The 20348-nt window shown below is 40.9% G+C and overlaps 1 protein-coding gene across 21 annotated transcripts in view; it reads left to right on the top strand.

Moving 5' to 3' along the window:
* CDC42BPA (CDC42 binding protein kinase alpha) overlaps positions 1-20348 on the top strand; it is a 324447-nt gene that overhangs the window by 286351 nt on the left and 17748 nt on the right. For all 21 annotated transcript variants that reach the window (XM_032862852.1, XM_032862845.1, XM_032862842.1 and 18 more), the window contains 7 exons: positions 8701-8806; positions 12203-12339; positions 13012-13151; positions 14381-14462; positions 16177-16393; positions 17236-17298; positions 18391-18984. In XM_032862852.1, the coding sequence (XP_032718743.1) occupies positions 8701-8806; positions 12203-12339; positions 13012-13151; positions 14381-14462; positions 16177-16393; positions 17236-17298; positions 18391-18984 (1339 nt within the window). The remainder of the gene's footprint in view (positions 1-8700; positions 8807-12202; positions 12340-13011; positions 13152-14380; positions 14463-16176; positions 16394-17235; positions 17299-18390; positions 18985-20348) is intronic.

Below are 20348 nucleotides of genomic sequence, written 5' to 3'. Positions count from 1 at the left end.
CTCTGCTAAAGAAAGTGGGATTCATGAAAATCCAGAGCCAGAAAATCGCCAAAACACAAGTGTGCACTGCTGGGCATCTTAAGAACAGAAGAAACCGAGAGGATTTTGCAAGCTCCATCCTACAGGCGAGGACAGAGGAGGCAAGATAGTGGGAAGTGCTGCAGTTTTCCTCAAAACTGGATGATCAGAACCCCCTTCCAGATCACAGCCCCAGACGAAGAAGGGTCAGTGGGGAATGGGTTCACAATTGAGCGAGACAGGAAAGTAAAGAGAAAGTTCAGGTGATTAAGAAGAGGGGAGGAAGATCTCTGAAAACATGAGATCATTTTGAAAAATCGTTTTATGCAAAGGCATGGAGCTGGAAAAATTACTCTGGCCCACTCCTCCCTTGTAGAAGTACAGGAAAAGTCATTTCACTTAAAAAGGAGGAAACCAGTCACAGTCAAATCTCACACCTACAAAAAGAGAACAATGTATCTTAAAAAATGAAAGTGTGCCAGAAACACATGTCTACAAAACCAAGAAAAACTACAATCAATATTTCAGAAGAAATTAAGGAAACGATAGAAGCTGTGAAACAACAAAAATTAGAAATAGCAAACCTTAGAAATAGGAGTGTTGGAGAAAGCGAGATTTGAAGAAAGGTGACAAAAATCCAGGGAAAGAATTAGAAATTAAGATAAAATAAGACTGCAAGCATACAGATTGACCTATAAGAATTTGGAAGTAAATAAACTCAACAGATCACTTATGGAAATAGAAAATGGAAAGATTTTTTAAATTTTGTTAGATCAAGAAATGAGAGGGGCGCCTGGATAGCTCAGTCAAGTGTCCAGCTCTTGATTTTGGCTAAGGACATGATCTGGGTGGGGGTTGTAGGGTCAAGTCTGTGTGGGGCTCCATGCTCAGGAGGGAATCAGCTTATGGATTCTCTCTCTCCCTCTACCTCTGCTTCTCTTCCCACTTGCACACACACTCTCTCTTCCCCCCTCCAAATGAATAAATAAATCGTTTTTAAAAGAAAAGAAATGAGGGAAGAGATTAAAAAAAGGATTTAAGAAAAATGATGGACAGGAAAGAACAACAAAGAAGGGCCAGTATTTACATAATAGGAGTCTCTGATAGAGACCATGAAAGCAGCAGAAAATACTAAAATCTGTGTTCAAGAAAATTTTCTAAAATAAAGCAGACTTGAAACTCATAACACAGAGGCATCCAGCATAGCCAAGAAAATCAACTCAGACAAAAGAAAACATATTCCAGTAAGCTCTTGGCCTATAAAGAAAAAGGATATTGGACAAAAGTGTAAGAAGTCACTCAAGGGGGAAGAAAAGAATGAAATTTTCATCAGACTTTCCAGTAGCAAGACTATGCCAGAAAACAACTCGATAACTTTTAAAATGCCCTAGAAAAGTGTGAGTCCGAGGGTTTTTCTCCCTTTCTGACTTCTTGACAACTTTATTGAGATATAATTGATATTCCAAAAAATACACAGTTTAAAGAATTTGATGAGTTTGAGATGTCAAAGATTTTTAAGAATTTTAGGATTTTTAAGGAAAATAAAGCATCCTTCAAAAATAAAAGCCATAGAGAAGTATTAAGAATGCACAAAAAGTCAAGAACTGTTGTCCCCACAAGCCCTTCCTGAGGGGTACATAGAGGACAGCCTTCAGATCGAGCAGAATAATAAGGCACCCGACACCTCGAGGAGCAGGAGTGAAAAAGGGAGTCTAGAATGAGTTGGGGAATTGGTTCAAAGTCCATATAAAGCACTGTTTTTGTAGCTCTCAGAACCAGACAGCTTACCCCCAACTCAGCAGTATGTTCATTTTGTGGAACAACTGAACCAGAGACCACAGATTGAAGGACACCAGGTGCAGAGGTTGGTGAAAGAGGGGAGGTGTTGAACTAGGAGTAGTGAGATCTTACAGACGTCAGCAAGCTGAAGGTGAGGCTCCAAACCCCTTTCTTCTGCTTAGCTCCCAGAATGTTGGCCATTGGCTTTATCTTCTCCCTCCTTACCTCCCATCCTGGGAAGATTTCGGGGATTTCAGTGGAGTTTATGAAGAAATTGAATGACCCAGAGAAGACTTAGGGATAATGGCAGTTGAGAATCTAGGGAGATGGTTGAGTGTACATTGATGGCGTGCACAAGCGCATGCACCCCACCCCCACGCACACGCACAATATAAATGAATAAACCTTCCAGTCAGCTTTGTTACTGACTTACACGTAAATGTAAGCAAATTCCCAACGATCAGGAGACATTTCAGGAAATCCTCTAGCAAAAAGAAGAGATAAAACAAAAGGATTTCCTATTTTCACTAAAGGAAAAAGAGGCAATGACAAAGCAGAAGGAAACAAAAAGGAATACCCAGAAAAATAGGAAGAGTTCTTTGAAAGTTAAAAATAGGACAAACGTTTAAAAATTCATTAGAAGAGTTGGGGCATAAATTTGAAGAAATCTCTTAGAACTTGCTGCAAAAAATAGAAAATAGGGAAAATGTGAGAAATGAATATCCAAGAAAAAGAAGTTCTGGTAACATGACACAGAAAAAAAAGAAAAGGAAGGAACTTGTGCAGTACAGGATACAGACACTTTCTGCAACCAAAGGACGTATCCAGACTGCGGAGTCCTAGCAGTTTCCTGTGTACCAATAACAAACACCCCGTCCCACCCACGCACAGTGCGGTGTTCCAAGATATCAAGACCGTAGAGAACTTTTATAAACCACCAAAGAGAGAAAACATCAGGGCACCTGGGTGGTTCAGTCATTTAAGGGCCTGACTCTTGGTTTCTGCTCAGGTCATGATCTCAGGGTCCTGAGATTGAGCCCCTGTACTGGGCTCTGTGCTCAGCAGAGTACCTGCTTGAATTTCTCTGTCCCTCTACCCTTTCCCCCTGCCTGTTCAAGCTTTCTCTCTCTCAAATAAATAAATTTTTAGAAAAAGAATATGTCACATTCAAATGACTAGGGATCAAAATGGCATGATACTTAACAACAAAATGGAAAGGACAATTGGAAGGTAAAGTGATTGCGAGACAGATTTTTTTATTCCCTGTCAAATGTTTAATCAGTTTAGGGGGAAATAATAGCATTTTCAGAAACTGGAGATCTTCTAAAGTGTTATCACTGCTCTGCTTTCTAAGTAAACTACTAAGAAATGAGTTCCACCAAAACAAGGGAGGAGATGGAGAAGTAGGCATAGAGTCCATTGGAGAGAGACTCGCATACAGATCTGTTGACAGAAAGACTGAAGCCTGCAGCTGAGTCAGGAACAGGGAAGCCGAGGGCTCCAGAACAGTCTTCAGGTTAGATAAACACTGGATGGAGGAGTCTTGAAGGCTTCTTTCCTCACTGTTTGACCACGTGGTAAATAGATTCAAGGGGATTTTGCCATTCCTTTGGAGAATCTAGGGCTAATTAATGAAAGAGACCTAGAAAATTAAGTTTAAAAGAGGGACGGCATCACTAGTTTCAGAAAAATCAAAAGATTATGCAAGAAAGATGGGACCATAATGTACTTCTCAATTCACTGAATTATAATTCCAAGTTCATAATAACTTGAATGCTAAGTGTAAAGTTTAACCCAAGACTGTGCTTTGAAAATATTGAGGACACGAAGGGAGTGGCTGATACGACAGTGCTCAGTCCTCCTCTTCCATAACAGGAAGTCAATATGATGCCTCAAATCAAAAAAGAGCAGGATGGGCTTGCCTCCCTCGCCCACCCCTCCTCCACCCCCCAGATACAGAAGGAGGCAAACAGCTGCAAAAGTTAAAAGAAATTGCCTCTAGGAAAGAGGACTTGGAGCAGAGGGGTGCTTCAGTTTTTATTATAAGCATTGTGATACTGTTTTACTTTGTGAACCATGTATGGGTATTAGTATGATTTGAAAAATTAAAAACATACATAGGAGAAAATGGGAAGTTCTTTGTGGTTAGGCAATGAAAATAAGATCTCAGATCATGAGCATAAGGTGAAAATATTGCTGGATCTATTACATCACAATTAAAGAAGCTCGTGCAGCAAAAGCTTTGTTAATGGGGGCTAATAGGCGGTGACTCCTAGTGAAAGATATTTGCAATGTTTAACACTAACAAGGGATTAATTTCTAGACTATGTAAGACACTCCTACAACTCTATGGAAAAATCAGAAATGCATTGGGAAAACTGGCAGATGATATGAGTAAGTAATTCCCAAAAAAGGAAATCTAATGGTTAACAAGCATGTGAAGAAATGTCCAACTTCATTAGTAAAAAGTGAATAATTTAAAAATTGTCACTTTATGCTCACCAGATTGTCAAAAATTAAGTAAAGTAAAATCAAAGACATGAAGAAGCAGGCAGCCTCACACACCGGTATAAATCCTGTTAGACTGGGTGTCTGATCTTGTGGGGAAGGGTGGGGCGTGAATCATCAGGGAAGGGTGGAAAAAGCAATAAGGCAAAATAAAATCAGAACGGGACGCCACCAAGCTCTGTGATGACATTTCGTGCACTAAAGGTTAACTCGGTTTTGTGCACCTAAGGCTCCTCCCCCCAAAATAAAATTTACTTCATGTTTTTTAAAAGATGAAGGAGTGAGTCTCCCAATTACGACAAAATAATTAGAAGTGCTTAAAAGGAAAAAGAAAAACCTTTTTAAAAATTTATTTTTATCCTTTTTTTATTTAAATTCAATCAGCGAACATATAATACATCATTAGTTTCAAATGTAGAGTTCAGTAATTCATCAGCTGTGTATAACACCCAGTGCTCATCACATCACGTGCCTTCATGGGGTTTGTATGAGGTAAAGACCTCTTGTCATTTATCAGTGATAAAATTCTCATTATCAACAGTGAGGGTTAAGCTTTTACCAGGGATCATAATTGGTTCTACTGTGTTGTCCCAGCTTCTGTTAAAGACCTTTTACCTTCTCCAGTGATAGCTTGAAGTACACAACACAGATAAAATTGGAATAGAAGAGAGCCCTTCTTTATGTCCACCTTTTTTTTTTTAATTTTATTTATTTGACAGATCACAAGTAGGCAAAGAGTCAGGCAGAGAGAGAGGGGGAAGCAGGCTCTCTGCTCAGCACAGATGCTGAGGCAGATTCGGGACTCGATCCCAGGACCTGAGCTGAAGGCAGCGGCTTAATCCACTGAACCACCCAGGCGCCCCCTGTCCACCTTTTAAAAAAAAAAAAAAAAAAAAAAAAGATTTTATTTATTTATCTGACAGTGAGTGAGAGAGGGCATGAGCGCTAGTCAGGAAGGAGTACAGGGAGAGGCAGAAGCAGACTCCCCGCCAAGCAGGGAGCCCAGTGTGGGGCTTAGTTGGGATTCCAGGATCACAAACTGAACTGAGGGCAGACGCTTAACTGACTGAGCCACCCAGCACTCTTCTGTCCACCTTTTTGAATATCGAGTTTATAGTTAATTCTCAGTTTACTCCAAATGATCACAAAATCCAAAAACTCTAACCTGGGTCCATGCTTTAGTTTTAATGCCCCCTTCCCTAGATTTTTTTCCTTCTTTTTCTCCTCTTCAAACTACCCTTTGGATAAGTATTAGAGTTTAAATACTGACCAGGAGGCAGAAGGGGATCTTAGAAAGATCAAAAGGCAAATAATCTGGACCCTAGGAGTGGATCCATGTATCTCTCTGTTACTGTTCCTCTCTACTCCACCAAAACCAAATAAATACAAAATCTTATGGTATAATGCCTAGAGGTCAGTGCCATCAGAATCATTATCTTTAATTACGTTGTTTTATACTGTCCTTCGTTGAGATCAGTGAAACATGGACCCCTTACTCTTTGGTAGTATCTACCACCCCCTTCCAAACTTTAATCAGCACCTACCAATTGATTGGCTGGTTAGTTGAATAATGCTCTAAGAAAGCATTTTTGTTTCCCAGCATACTCGGTTAAAATTACGACATCCTGAGTAGATCTCTTGGAGGGTAGGGCAGTGTATAATGTGTTTTGTCAGCAATTTCATGGGTATTGTCAAGAATTACTGTTAAGGTTTGTTGTGGCCATAGTTATTAGTACTGATACTCCAGACCTGTCTGTTATCCTTAGAAGAAAGAAGGAAGTTGCCTCTCTTAAGCCGTTGATCAGTTCTCTTGTTGTGATAAAGGCTTCCAGAGCAATCAGTAGGCTAACTTTGCATTTTGCCATAATTTTGAGCAGTTAAAAAAAAAGCTAAAAATTTTACTTTGGATAGTTCCTCAAAGAGCAAAAAAATGAGAGTAAACCTTGGTATACAGGAAAAATACTGAGCAGTATTTTATATGATATTAGCAAACTGGGTACTTGTGTTTTTATTACAGACATGGAGGCCCCTAGTCTTGGCCTAACCATGTCTTGTGTAGTTTTCAGGTTTCTTAAGGAACATATTCTGCATGTTTTTAAATGATCAAACTCTGAGAGATGGCAGAATCAGACAGATGTAGGCTTGAATTTTAATTCTACCATTAACTATGTATCCATGAGTAACTGAGTCTCATTTCCTTTACCTGAATGAGGCAATATTACCTGTCTTTACAGGGATATTATGTCCATTAAATGAGATGATGCACGTGGAGCACTGGCACAGTGGCCACTCGTTGGTCAGGGGTCAGGCCACCCAGGAGCAATTTTACAGTTGGTCTGAGGGCGGTCTGTGTTCTAGATGCGGTAGAGTCAGATCCTAGTGCTGCTTCGGAGCTTTTGTGGCATTTAAATCACATATCCCATTTGAGAAGAGTAGAATTTTTTTAAAAATTTTTATATATTTTTTTAAAGATTTTCATTTTTATTTGTCAGAGAGAGAGAGGTAATAGAAGGAGAAGCAGACTCCCTGCTGAGCAAGGAGCGCAATGCAGGACTTGATCCCAGGACGCTGGGATCATGACCTGAGCCAAAGGCAAACACTTAACCAACTGAGCCACCCAGGTATCCCGAATTCTGGGTTTTTTTGTTTTTTGTTTTTTGTTTTTTTAAGATTTTATTTATTTATTTTACAGAGAGTGCGAAAGAGGGAACACAAGCAGGGGGAGGGGCAGAGGGAGAAGTAGGCTTCCTGCCAAGAAGAGAGCCCAACGTGAGGATTGATCCCAGGACCCTGGGATCGTGACCTGAGCTGAAGGCAGACACTTAATGTGTGAGCCACCCAGGCACCCCCAGAATTTATTTTTAACTTAAATTTTAAAGCTTTGAATGGTCCCTTTACTTTGGCTTTTCTTTTTTTTTTTTGTAAGACTTTGTGTATTTGAGAGACAGATAGAGAGAGAGAGAGAAAGCATGAAAAGGGGGGAGGAGGAGGGGGGATGCAGACTCCCCACTGAGCAGAGAGCCCCATGGGGGCTCGATCCCAGGATCATGACCTGAGCCGAAGGCACATACATAACCACCTGAGCCACCCAGGAGCCAGGACCCTTTAGGTTTTGTTTGTGTGTTTGTTTTTTTAAGATTTTATTTATTTATTTTAGAGAGAAACTAGTGTAGGGAGGTGTAAAGGGAGAGGAAGAGAATCTCAATCAGACTCCATGCTGAGTGCAGAGCCTGATGTGGGCCTCAATCTCATGACCTTGACATTATGAGCTGAGCCAAAATCAAGAGTCACTCAACTGACTGAGCCACCCAGGTGACTCTGTTTAGTCCCTTTAGGTTTTTAATATAAGTTAGTCTCAACTAAAATAACTACTACTTCAAACAGTATGTCATCAGAATTCACATATTATTGGAATAGAATAGGGATCTTACTAGTTTAAATCAGTCACACATATAAAATAAATTAGTAGCCAAATTTGTTTTCAAAAGGAAGTAACTATGTTCTGAATGCTTACTCTATTCCAGCACTGTTCGAAATGCTTTATGTTCACATATTCACCGAGATAACTGTTACTGACCTGATTTTACAGAATGAGGAAAGTAAGACACAGAGAAGTATTTTGTCCCTAGGCTCACAAAGCACAGTGAAAGAATGGTTATTACAATTCATGTATTGTTAAAGCGTTCTAAGGGTTAATTTGGAGAGGAGAGGGTGTTCTGGAGAGCTGCAGTCCGCATGGACTTACCACCAGTTCAGACAGACAAGACTCCGAGAACTTTAGTGGGTTCGCAACAAGAAGTTCCAGGCTGCTGTCTGTCTCTAGGATAATGCGCGTGTGTGTTTATCTACTGAAGAATACCAGCTGCTTCCAGTGGAGGAAACAGATTCATTAAACATGTTCTTTGTTCTTGGTCCCATAGAATAAAATACTTGCTTTATAGCAGGGACAAGAATTTTCAGTTACTCTTTGTTCTTCCTAAGAAGGTATAAAAGCACATTAAATTTCTGTATTCGTAAAGGTATAAATATGTAACATTTCACTTAACTCTTTGGTGAAGAATAATTTGAAGAATTTGTAAAAATCCTGAATCAAAATCTGTGAGCAAAAATAAAAAGCTGCAGTTCATAACTTTTCAAATGGCATTCAAGAGCAATTAATTACCATGTCACTTCTTATATTATTTTTAGCATAACCTAGCTCTATATCGCCTAATTAAAATATGCAAAGAGCATAAATTACGGAAAGATGTGAGAAATGAAAATAATTCTTTCTACTTCTGTTTAGAAAACATCCTGGTAGCTCGAGTGGGGCCCAGAGATTCACAGTACGGAAATCCTTTAACTAATTGATGTTTTTAATAATCGGTGTATGTTTTTTATCCCTTTGTTTTACAGCGCAAGACCCATCAGTTTTTTGTCAAATCTTTCACTACCCCTACCAGATGTCACCAGTGCACCTCTCTGATGGTGGGTTTGATAAGACAGGGCTGTTCCTGTGAAGGTAAGAACAAAATGGCAAGAGAGTGTGACGTTAGAATCCTAGTGTTGGTTCCCTAAACTGTAATCACGTAGCTTTATTCCCCTTAAACAGTATGTAAGTGTCTGCTGGTTCTGCTCTTTCTGGTAACAGGAGTACAGATAATAAAGCAAGCACCTTGCTGCATGTTGAACAGGGGAGAAACTAGATGGCCGTAGAAACATTTTCCACGGGAGACTTCTGTCATTGTGCTCATTCATCTTTGTTTCGTTATTTGGGTGAATTTGTGGTTCTGGGAAAGCATTAAGCTGAGTGACAGAAGACATAAAAGCTATCCTTGAATCTGTTCATTTAACTTCCACCTTGCTTAATTCCTCTAATAAGAGAAATCATTCTTCAAAAGTAGGCAGTTCAGTATCTTTCCAGAAATTTTAACTGTCTGCCACTTTGCCCCAAAAGGATACTTTATTCCCAGTATTTGTATCATTGGATACTTTATTCCCAGTATTTGTATCATTGGATTTTCCTTACCACTTGTTGACTCATTGATTCATCCATCGAGAGTTCATGGAATTCCTGTCCTAGACTTCTAGACACTGCAGTGTAGACACCCCAGTGTAGGTGGGGAAAAAGACTGAGAGCCTGCCCTCTTGAAGCTCACATTCTGAGAGATGGGAGATCAGGGGTCACTTGAACAGAAAACAAAGTATATTTGTCTGGGCACCACTTTATTTTTCCTAAGACTTCTGAAATGTAAATGACTTAAATAATTATAATGGGGCACACTATTTGGGAATAGTTTATTTATAGTATATTTATTTATAGTACCTTATTTGGGAATATACTTTGTCTAATCAAATGAAATTTATCACTATAACAATGCCTTGTGTATCATTTGCTAATATATCTTATGAGAAAGGTAAAATAGTTGCTAGTTCAAATTCTAATATTAGTTTCCATTTCTTAGCCCTTAAGGTCGGAAGGGACTTTGAGGGGAAGGTCATCAGGCCACATCAGAAGCAGGTGTTCTCCTTGTAGAATGTGCTTGTAGTTAGTCTGTATTTGATCACTTTGAATGCTTTGAATTAAGGGGATGTTAATGGCATCTTAATGCAGTGAATTCTATGTTTGATGAGCTCTCACAGTCAAAGCAAAAGATCCAGATTGCATCATCTCAACTAGTCTTGTAGATGCACGGGTTTAGAGCCAAAGCAATGCTCTTGGGTTGAAAAGTAGATTTGAAAGTTACGAGCTTACAAAGTGATGAACGGGAATGGTGTTTTCCTGGAAACACGCAGAGTGAAAAGAGTGCAGGTGTGAGGACAGGGCCTTAAGAAACAGCTCAGGGAAGGTAAAAGGTAAAGACAGCAAAGTAATCTGAAAAAGGAACAGCCTGTGTCATTGACCAGGAAGGTGTGATGGAAACCAAAGGAGAGAATTTGTGCAATTTTTTAAGCCTTGTCCCATTTGGGATTTAGCCAGTACTTACAAATGTCATTTTTTAGGGGTGCCTTGATGGCTCAGTTGGTTAAGCATCTGACTCTTGGTTTTTGGCTCAGGTCATGATATCAGGGTTCTGGGATCAAGCCTTGCAGCAAACTCCACACACAGTGGAGAGTCTGCTAGAGACTCTCTCTCTCTCCCTCTGCCCCTCCCCCAGCACTCTGTGTCTCTAAAATAAATAAATCTTTAAAAAATAAAATAAAAATATATGTCATTTTAAAATCTGTTTATCAGAAAGAACCCTGGATAGCTAGCTACCTGGCTTTAGGACCCTTATCATTTCTTATGCATCAGAATCATTTGCAGTTACATGGTGGGGGGTTTTGAGGTCTCCCCAAGCCCCCTTCTAGAGTCCTGTGTCGTGAAATTGTGCCTGTCTTTCCTGCAGAGCCTTAGAACCCTACCCTATACACTGTGGGGCCACAGTAGACTCTGCCTGGGCTTCCATAAATATTCTGGTAATGTGGTTACAGCCTCCAAAGATTCCTGTCATTTTCACTTCTTCCTGATGGATTGAAATTAGATCCTGTATAGGACAATTATTTTATTGCTTCCACTGCTGTTTGTAGGTGAGATTTTTGCCTATTAGTAAAACAGTTTATAACTTGTTAGACACTCTACTTGTGAGCAAGATGTCTTACGGTAGTTTTGACAGTACCACTTCATCTTGGCCCTCTGGTGGTTTCATAATGCCCATGAGTGGGTGTATGGTACATTTTCCTGTGTGCATGCATTCCCGTGATGGTATCCCTTCAACTCCTCTCTTAATCTTTCCCAAATATTCTCCAGGACCGGACCTTAGAGTAGGAAGTGTTGAAATGAATATTCTTAGTCTGCAGCCCCTTCCAACAAGCTTAAATATTTTAACTTTTTTTTTTTAAGATTTTATTTATTTATTTTATGGAAAGAGAGTGGGTAGGGGGAGGGGCAGAGGAAGAGGGACTCTCCAGCGGATTCCACCTTGAGTGCAGAGCCCATTATGGGATTCAATCCCACGACCCTGAGATCATGACCTGAGCTGAAATCAGGAGTCAGAGGCTTAACTGACTGAGCCACCCTGGAGCCCTACATATTTTGTCCCCCAGCCAAGTCTTGGTAAAACTTAGACATTTATTTTTGTTTATCCTGTTTCTTACGGTCTCAAGTTCATCATGTGTGTATCAGGTAGAAGTGTCATGGCAGTGTGGTTGGTGGCTGGGGGGTTGGGCTCTGACCCCAAATGCTAGGGTTTGAATTCCAGCAATGCCACTTATGAGTCCTGTGACCCAGGGCAAGTCATATATAAATAGTAACTGTACCTCTCTTAGATTGTTAACAGAAAAATTAAATGCAGTCAATGAGGTTAACCATTGTTATGATCTTGGTCATAGCTGAAGTATCCGTAGTGAAACTAACAACTCCTAAAGTTTATCCTTAATTTGTACGTCTTTAATCATGGAACAGTTTCATTTTCAAAAAGAAGGATTGTAAGGTTTGCCAGATACTGCAAAGATGTCGGGTAATTTCATGTCCATTAGTGACCCTGGCAAGAGAAACTCTCAGGGCAGATACCAAGTTGCAGTGAGAAGAAGCGTTAGAGAGAACTCTAGAAACTACTTTTTGGGATGTCAAGTTTAAATCAACTGTTGTATGCACAAGATTAGATTTTTTTTTTCCTATGTATTTGCTGCTCTTGATTACTAATGTTAATACAGAATAATAATATTACAATAATAAAAATCTTTACAGTTTCTCATTGAAATTCTTATTAGTAAGCAAATGAATCAGCTCCCCAAATGACAAAACAGTTTCTTTAAAACAAAGCCGCAGATAAGCATTCATCTGATACAGCCCCTTGTATGTAATGAGCGCTCAGTGAATTGTCTTTTTGTAGAAGTGAATTTTTATTGAACATTGTTTTCCCCCCCGCTTCCAAAGTGTGTGGATTCTCATGTCATATAACTTGTGTGAACAAAGCTCCAACTGCTTGTCCAGTCCCGCCTGAGCAAACAAAAGGTCCTCTGGGGATAGATCCACAGAAGGGCATAGGAACAGCATACGAAGGTCATGTCAGGGTAAGTATGATTAGGTTGGGTTTAGATTAATCTTTTAAGGTTAATTAGTGACTGAAAATAAAGTCCAGGCACCTCACAAATAATACTCCTTAACAGAAAATTAGGCAAATAAAATTCACCTAATAATCTTATTTCATCCAGAGTGATTTGAAAACAAAAACCTGGACTTTGGTTGGAAATAAATTCCAGTACAGTTTTCTGTACTGTCCTTATCTTATAACGACCAAGTGTTTAAATCTCCGTAAAGGAGTCTTTGGCACCTGGTCTTTCTGGGGAGGTAGCGTATGCTTATGAAGTGTGAGATCCTGTCAGGCTGTTCTCTTACTTGTAATCCCGAATAGCATTTAATATGTAAGCTGCATTTCATCGTACTCCCAAAAGTGACTTTGACGCTACTGAGAAAGAAATCCATGAATTCTATTTTAATGAATTACTAGCGAAACTTAAAAACTTTGTAGAATAAAAAGCCGTACAGTATTTGGAGAATGTGTTCTTACAGTTTCTCACGTCATCAGTGGTGTGTGCGTTCCATCTCTGCTTGACCCCCCCCCCCCACCAGAGCAGCAGTTGGGACGCGAGTATGTTGTCTTTAGGTTTCTATCGTTCAGCTACGGAGGTAACGAAGAGGGCGTGATAGACATTTCAGTTTGAGTTGTTTCTGTTTCCCTGAAGATCCCGAAGCCGGCTGGAGTGAAGAAAGGGTGGCAAAGAGCACTGGCTGTGGTTTGCGACTTTAAACTCTTCCTGTACGATGTTGCTGAAGGAAAAGCCTCTCAGCCCAGTGTCGTGGTCAGTCAGGTGATTGACATGAGGTGAGCTTTCGAAAGTGAAAATATTTGTACGTTTGTGACATGGGAATAAAAAAGTGTCTAGTTTTTCATCCAGTTACATTGCCATACTTTTATTTAAATCTAATCTCATATTAATAATCTAATGTACTAATATTGCCAGAGTGATGTTATTAAAACCAGGAAGCAAGGTGTCATTATACGACAGGTTGATGTGTGTTGAGTGAGTTGGGGCCCAGGCTCAGGGAAAAGGAGCAAAGTTTGAATCCAAAAGACCAGCATGAGATGGCTCGCCTAACGGGGGCCTAATGTGTGGTGTTTCGCTATTACCTGAAGGTGTGGATCCTAATTCCAACATGAGGAAGGGGAGTACAAATCCCAACGTCAGGTAGGCTCTTAGAGTACATAGTGAGTTGGGAAACATCTGAACGAGTACATCTCTGGAATAGTTCTGGTCTCACCCTGCAGGCTCGTCCCCCGCCCCATGGAGTGCTCTCCTTTACCTGTTCTTGTAACTCCTGCACTCCCCTGGGAGAACTCAGGAGCCCCCAGAGCTTCAGCTGCCGCCTCTGTGCTGAGACTCCCACACGGGCCTCCCTCCAGCTCTTCCTCCCACCCTCAGAGCAGGAGTTTCCAGCCATGGCACACGACGGCATTTCATACGGCACCTCAGACACGGCCTCTTCCCCACAGATGCGGAAAGCGGGGAGGTTGATGCAGGAAACATTAGCAATGAAAGTCTGACAGAGCTTGCCCAGGGACTCGCTATAGAAAGAGGGAGAGAAGAAGCAAAGACAAGACTAAGGCATCAAGTCTCCCAGACCAAGAGACTGATGGCACTAAGACTTAGGAAGTCACAAGGAGTAAATTACTGTGGAGGAGTTCGGTTTCAAGTGTTGACAGAATAGTGAAATGTCAGATACGCTACATTGTAGACTCTTGAGCTGGGTTGCAGGGGGCAAGAGGGTGCGTTGTTCTGGAGGATTCAGATCCCTCGTCTGCATGTACGGGTGCTGGCTTTGTGACTGGAGCCAGCAGTCATTGTCAGCCGTTGTGTAATGGCCACTGCTAAGTTACTCCTGAGAGATTACTCTCGGCCCCGTCCATTACAATGGCAGGAAAATTATTTTTTTTTAGTTCAGTTTGGATGTTTTGTGCAATGAAGTTTTGAGGATTGCCCCATGTGTGTTATTTGAAGGTACACCTTGAACACAACACATACACTGACTTCTAATGTTTCATTTTTCCTTCAGGGATGAAGAATTTTCTGTGAGTTCAGTCTTGGCTTCCGATGTTATTCATGCAAGTCGGAAAGATATACCCTGTATATTCAGAGTGAGTGTGTGTGCTGTAATTTGATCACTGAATTAAGTGTTCTTATGAATATGTATTTTGTCTCTCCATATAGGACATAAGCTTACTAGGAAATAACAAATCCTGCATTCCTTAATGTGTCTTATACCATCCAGTACTGGACTGTACAGTCAGTTAGTGCTAAGTAAATATTTCATTAGTCAAACACCTGTAGAAAGCATGAATATTTGGCTTCTAAAATAGGATTCATCTTGGGTGTTACTTTCGAGCCACAATTCACTTTCCAAAAAAATATAAGTTGAATAAGTTTGAGGTTTCTCAAGTTTTTGAAGAAGAGGTTGCTTTTTAAAACCTTATTTAAAAAAATAATATTTTATTTCTATTGCTTTGTAACAACTACTCCAAAACTTAGTAGCTGAAACCAGTAATGACTTATTTTTTACCGTTCTCTGGATCAGCTATCCAGTTTGAGTGGGGTCGACTAGGGTCACTCCTGTGGCTACATTCGGCTCATTTGAGGCTAGACTATCCAAAATGACCTTGCTCCTGTATCTGGGGCCTTGCTGCTGTCTGGGAGCCGGGCCATCTCTGCGCTCTCTGAACGTTCTGCATGTGACCTCTCATTCAGTCATCCGGCTGACTTCTATGGGGCTGGTCTGCAAGAAAACCTTTCTTTTAAGGACCTTTCTTTTAAGGACTTTTCTTTTAAGGACCAGGCCAAACCAGGAGCACCTCCTGTGCATCTTGTTGGTCAGAGCACGTCCCGGGGCCAGCCTGGATGTAAGGATAGACTCCAGAGCTTGATGAGTAGAGTTCCGTAAGAAGAATTGTTGGTAGGCATCTTTGGAGGCCGTCTGTCTTGCCACAGGGCAATCTTGAATTGGTGAATTAAGACAATAGAGGTTTAAAAAAAAAAGACCACTGCCCTAATGTTATGCCCATATGCTAAGTGATTGTCTTTGAATCTTCTATCTGGGAAAGTCACCAACGGAGCCTGAAGAGGCCCACTTGTCTGGAGCTGATTCACGTAGTGGGACTTTGTGGTCACTGCTGCTTAAAGCACTTTTAAGGGGGGGATCCATACAGTCTGTTCTGATTGTAAGTACTATTTGTATAGTGATAAATTTTCATGTAAATACCAACTCAAATGATCTGATCTTCTCTCAAATAATGTGAGTTATATTATGAAGTAACAGAATGTTATTGCTGACTTTTTAAAGCAAGTTGGCAGTTGGTTTGGCGTAATGCTTCTGAGCATGGACCCACGATCCCCATCTGGTAGGACATGCTTGGAGACCGTGAGTCTCTGCACCAGAGTATTTTTGTATGTAAAATCAGGATCTAATAGCAATACCCAACTCGTACTTCGCAACATGCTCTGATCACTGCTCAGGTATTGCTCAGTCAATGTCAGCTGCAGTTGATGGGTGAGTATGGATAAGGCATTTCTCAGTGATGGCATCCTGGCACTTGATAGCAAAGAAAATTAAAAAATGGTTACTAACATTTAAAATGGTATCTAGCTAGCCAGCCGGATAGTACCGGTATCTGCTACCTTTGCTTTGTCCTGAATTCTGAGGCGAAAACTAGTTATTCTCCTGATGAGGAGAGCTGACCTCCTGTAAAGATGTCATCTGATAAATGCTCATTTTGTTGGCCGGAGCCTGGTCCGCTGGCATGGGCGTGCTAGTGCAGGGTGTCTGTTTTCTAACACAGGCTGATTAAACTGTCCTAGGTCACGGCTTCCCAGCTCTCGGCGTCTGACAGCAGGTGTTCGGTCCTGATGCTCGCGGAGAGTGAGAGCGAGAGGAGCAAGTGGGTGGGCGTGCTCAGCGAGCTGCACAAGATTTTGAAGAAAAACAAATTCAGAGACCGCTCAGTCTATGTTCCCAAGGAGGCTTATGACAGCACTCTGCCCCTCATTAAAACAACCCAGGCGGCTGCCATCATAGGTACGGACTTGCCCATTGACTGTGTTACTGTAGTGGCCGACTAACCTACCGTGTGCGCAGAGCTGGCTTACAGCTAGGAAACCCCAGTGTCCAGTGTGTCCCGTGTGTGCTGCCCCGCGTGTGCGGGAGGGGTCCGCTGAGTGAGCGAGGCAGCTGAGAACATGTTTTCGGTAAAGGGGAATCAGTATGCTTCCCCAGTGCATTTTCTTCTGAAAAAGCCACAGTGCTGAAGATTAACCTATAACAATCTGTTTTCTGCTGTGTGACTTAGAACAAGTTGTATAACTTCTTAAAGCGTAAGTTTCTAGGTAAGATGGGGTTCCAATTACCTCAAAGAAGTGATGGGGAAGCTTCTGGAAGGCGAGACACATGACACAGGGTGCCCTGCATATCAAATGCCATCAAAAAATGGCAGTTTACGTGTCTGGAGGTTTAAATTTTTGTCTTATATACCTATCCAACTCTTCTGTTACTTGCTAATAAATAAGGAAAAGCTAATTAGCAGGGTTATGCCTTCCACGGTTTTTCCCTCCCAAAACAAGAAACAGAACTAGGCCCAGGGTGCTAACAAACTAGGTTTTTAATTTTTTTCACCCTTTATTGAATAAACATTTACTACTTTTTCTAAGTATGGATATACTAATGATTATTCCGCTAAAAAAAGACCTGAGGTAACATTTACCACTGTCATCTGAAAGGAGATTTTACAGTACCAATTGTTATTGCAATTTTTAAGTTACTTATTTCAGTTTTTTGCACAAATTTCTTTATTATCTGTTTTGTTCTATTAGTTTTACATAGTTTTACCTATTAACAGTGTTTCATATTCATGTCTTCCATAGATCATGAAAGGATAGCTCTGGGCAATGAAGAAGGGTTGTTTGTTGTTCACGTGACCAAAGATGGTAAGAGAAAGTTAATTAATGCAGAGTAATGTCCAACCGATATTGTTGGACAATTCTGGACTTTAGATTCTAAATACTAAAAAGAACAGGATTTGCTCTTCTGTATTCTGTAATTGAAATTTTCCACACCTAATTTGATGTGTTTATGAATCAAAAGATATCCTTTAAAATTATTCAATTCTCCTGAGTTCTTAAACTTGCGCGTATGTGTTGTGTTTCTTTTGTCGTTTATTTATCAGCTCTCCTGCGCAGACTCAGGTGGCATGCCTAGAGATGGCTGTGAAAGATACAGCCTGATTTATTCTTGCTTTGTTAGTGCTTAAAGAGGTTAGCGGTCCTTAAAATGTGTTCATGTTGGGGGTGTTTTTTCCCCACACTTAATACACAGATTTTTTTTTCCCAGGGAGAAGTAAAATACTGAGTGAAATAAAAAAGAACTAGTTTGCTAGTGTCCTATCTTAAGATCAAGTGAGATCTTGGGAAAACACTGCATTTAAACTGTGTCTGTTTGTTACCCATAGAGGTACCTTCAGGGGTACCTGGGGGGCATAGTTGGTTCAACCCCCGACTCTTGGCTTCAGCTCAGGTCATGATCTTCTGATCCTTGGGGATCCTTGGAGGTCCGTGCTCGTGGAGCCTGCTTGAGATTCTCTCTCTCAGCCCCTCCCCCTTGCTTGTGCACACACGTGTGTGCTCGCTCTCTCTCTAAAAAAAAAAAAAAAGAGAGAGAAAGAAATACCTTTAATGAAATATGCCTTACTGTTTTTAAAATAGGAGCACCGTGGTAAAGTTCCTGAGAATTTAGTGCCAGTAAAAGGTTTTTTCCTACAGATGTGGCCTGCTTTATCACACAGGGACACTTTGCCTTGGTTGCCAGAAATCATGGTGCTGAATTTAACACTTCACTTTAGGCATGTGCAGTTACCTTATAATGGGTATAATTATACCTTCCTCTTTCTCCGCACTGATTCGGAGCTCATTCTTCTGGATGTATCTGTGTCTCTATTGTAAGTTGATATCGTTTTGAGTGTAACTGGGATATGATTAACAAATAAAACATTATTCTGCATTTATTATCATTTCTTTGCATAGAAATTATTAGAGTTGGTGACAATAAGAAGATACATCAGATTGAACTCATTCCAAATGATCAGCTCGTTGCTGTGATCTCAGGACGAAATCGTCACGTGCGACTTTTTCCCATGTCAGCTTTTGACGGACGAGAGACTGATTTTTATAAGCTGGCAGAAACTAAAGGGTGTCAGTCCATAACTTCTGGCAAAGTGTGCCATGGAGCTCTCACGTGTCTGTGCGTGGCTATGAAAAGGCAGGTCCTCTGTTACGAACTCTTTCAGAGCAAGACCCGTCACAGAAAATTTAAGGAAATTCAAGTCCCATATAACGTGCAGTGGATGGCGATCTTCAGTGAACATCTCTGTGTGGGGTTCCAGTCGGGATTCCTCAGATACCCCTTGAACGGGGAAGGAAGTCCGTACAGTATGCTCCATTCAAATGACCACACACTATCATTTATTGCACATCAGCCGATGGATGCCATCTGCGCCGTTGAGATCTCCAGTAAAGAGTATCTGCTGTGTTTTAACAGCATCGGGATATACACGGACTGCCAGGGCCGGAGATCCAGACAGCAGGAGTTGATGTGGCCAGCAAATCCTTCCTCTTGTTGTAAGATTCTCTTATTTTGGCTGTTTGACCTTTTTGTCCCTTTCCTTTTCCTCCATCTCATCTCCTAAATATATTCACTATTAATAACAGATTGTTTTTTAAAGTCACCCTTAAGGTTTTGCCAAAGTGTCAATTAGGCTGTTGATCTAAAGTGACTGTCTGTACTTAGACCTCGGCCGGCAGGCTCGACATTACCTTGTACCTGGTTGAAGCTAATCTTTCTATGGCATATTTTACTTAGGTGGATTTTCAACCCATGTTGTATTTTGAAGTAACTCTGAACAGTTATCTTCATGGTCCCCCAAAATACAGTGCTTGTGAGCGTTAACAGCTCATGACACTTGCACTGGAGAAGTTGTTACTAAGTGAATTATTTAATCGGTTATGTAAAGGTATAATGCAGCATCTGTAAGAAGTGTTTCTCTGTTTTTTATTTCTATCTAACTAGATAGAGACTTGAGATTGCCTGTTGCTCTCTTTCGAGAAATACTAAGACATTAGTAAATTATCAGATACTCATGGCATGCCATCGCAGCGGACAGGATAGAGCACCCAGCACGGGAGGCCGTTTCCCCTGCTGACGCAGAGTGGGAACCAGGAAAGTTTCATGACAAGTGCAAAGTTGCAGTGAATTCTTGGTTCTCTGTAGCAGAAGTACGGAGCTCTGGACAGGCCCATGGGAGGAGTATCTGAGCCCACATGCTTTGTTTTTAGTGGAAGATACTTGAACATGCTCGAATGCTGAACTGGGGAACTAGGGAGAGGTTGCCTGTGCAGTAAATACAGGAGGCCAGAGAGGATGGAATTCAGAACCCGGGGGAAGGATTTGGGGCCGGAGGTGTGAAATCTCTTCCACTGGAACCAGGTAGGAGGAGTAATGGGCAGGATATAGTTGAGTGTAAATATTCAGTGAAGAAAAGTTAGGAAGGCCATACATGCTTATTACTGAAGAGTTAGAAAATCTAAATTTTAAAAAAAGAAAGAAAAATATTTGTAATCTACCCACCCAGACCTAATTATTCTTAAAGTTTTGTGTCTTCTAAAATACATATTCCTATCTGTGGTGTCATATGTGGAATAAAGGCTGTTTGGTAACCTGGTCAGGTAATAATTTGAAGTATTACTTCTAATGTGGATTCAGAATCAGGATATCTGGCTCTTAAGAATAGCTCAACCGGGGATGTAATACGGGACATCAGCTTAAGTTAATCATCTCATCTCTCCTTGCTCGTGTCACCATCTGTCGCTGTTCATTCTTCCAGTAAGCAGTTTTGAGCATTCGCCCCCTCACATACCTGTGTCAGGTGCGTGATCCTATGATCCTACGTTCATAGATGCGATGGCAAGTCTCACCTAAAGACTGC

This window comes from Lontra canadensis, unplaced genomic scaffold (assembly GCF_010015895.1).
Source record: "Lontra canadensis isolate GAN:19392208 unplaced genomic scaffold, GSC_riverotter_1.0 scaffold24, whole genome shotgun sequence".
Lineage (NCBI taxonomy): Eukaryota > Metazoa > Chordata > Mammalia > Carnivora > Mustelidae > Lontra > Lontra canadensis.
Note: the sequence above shows the minus strand (reverse complement) of the source record. Positions and strands in the feature narration are given on the sequence as shown.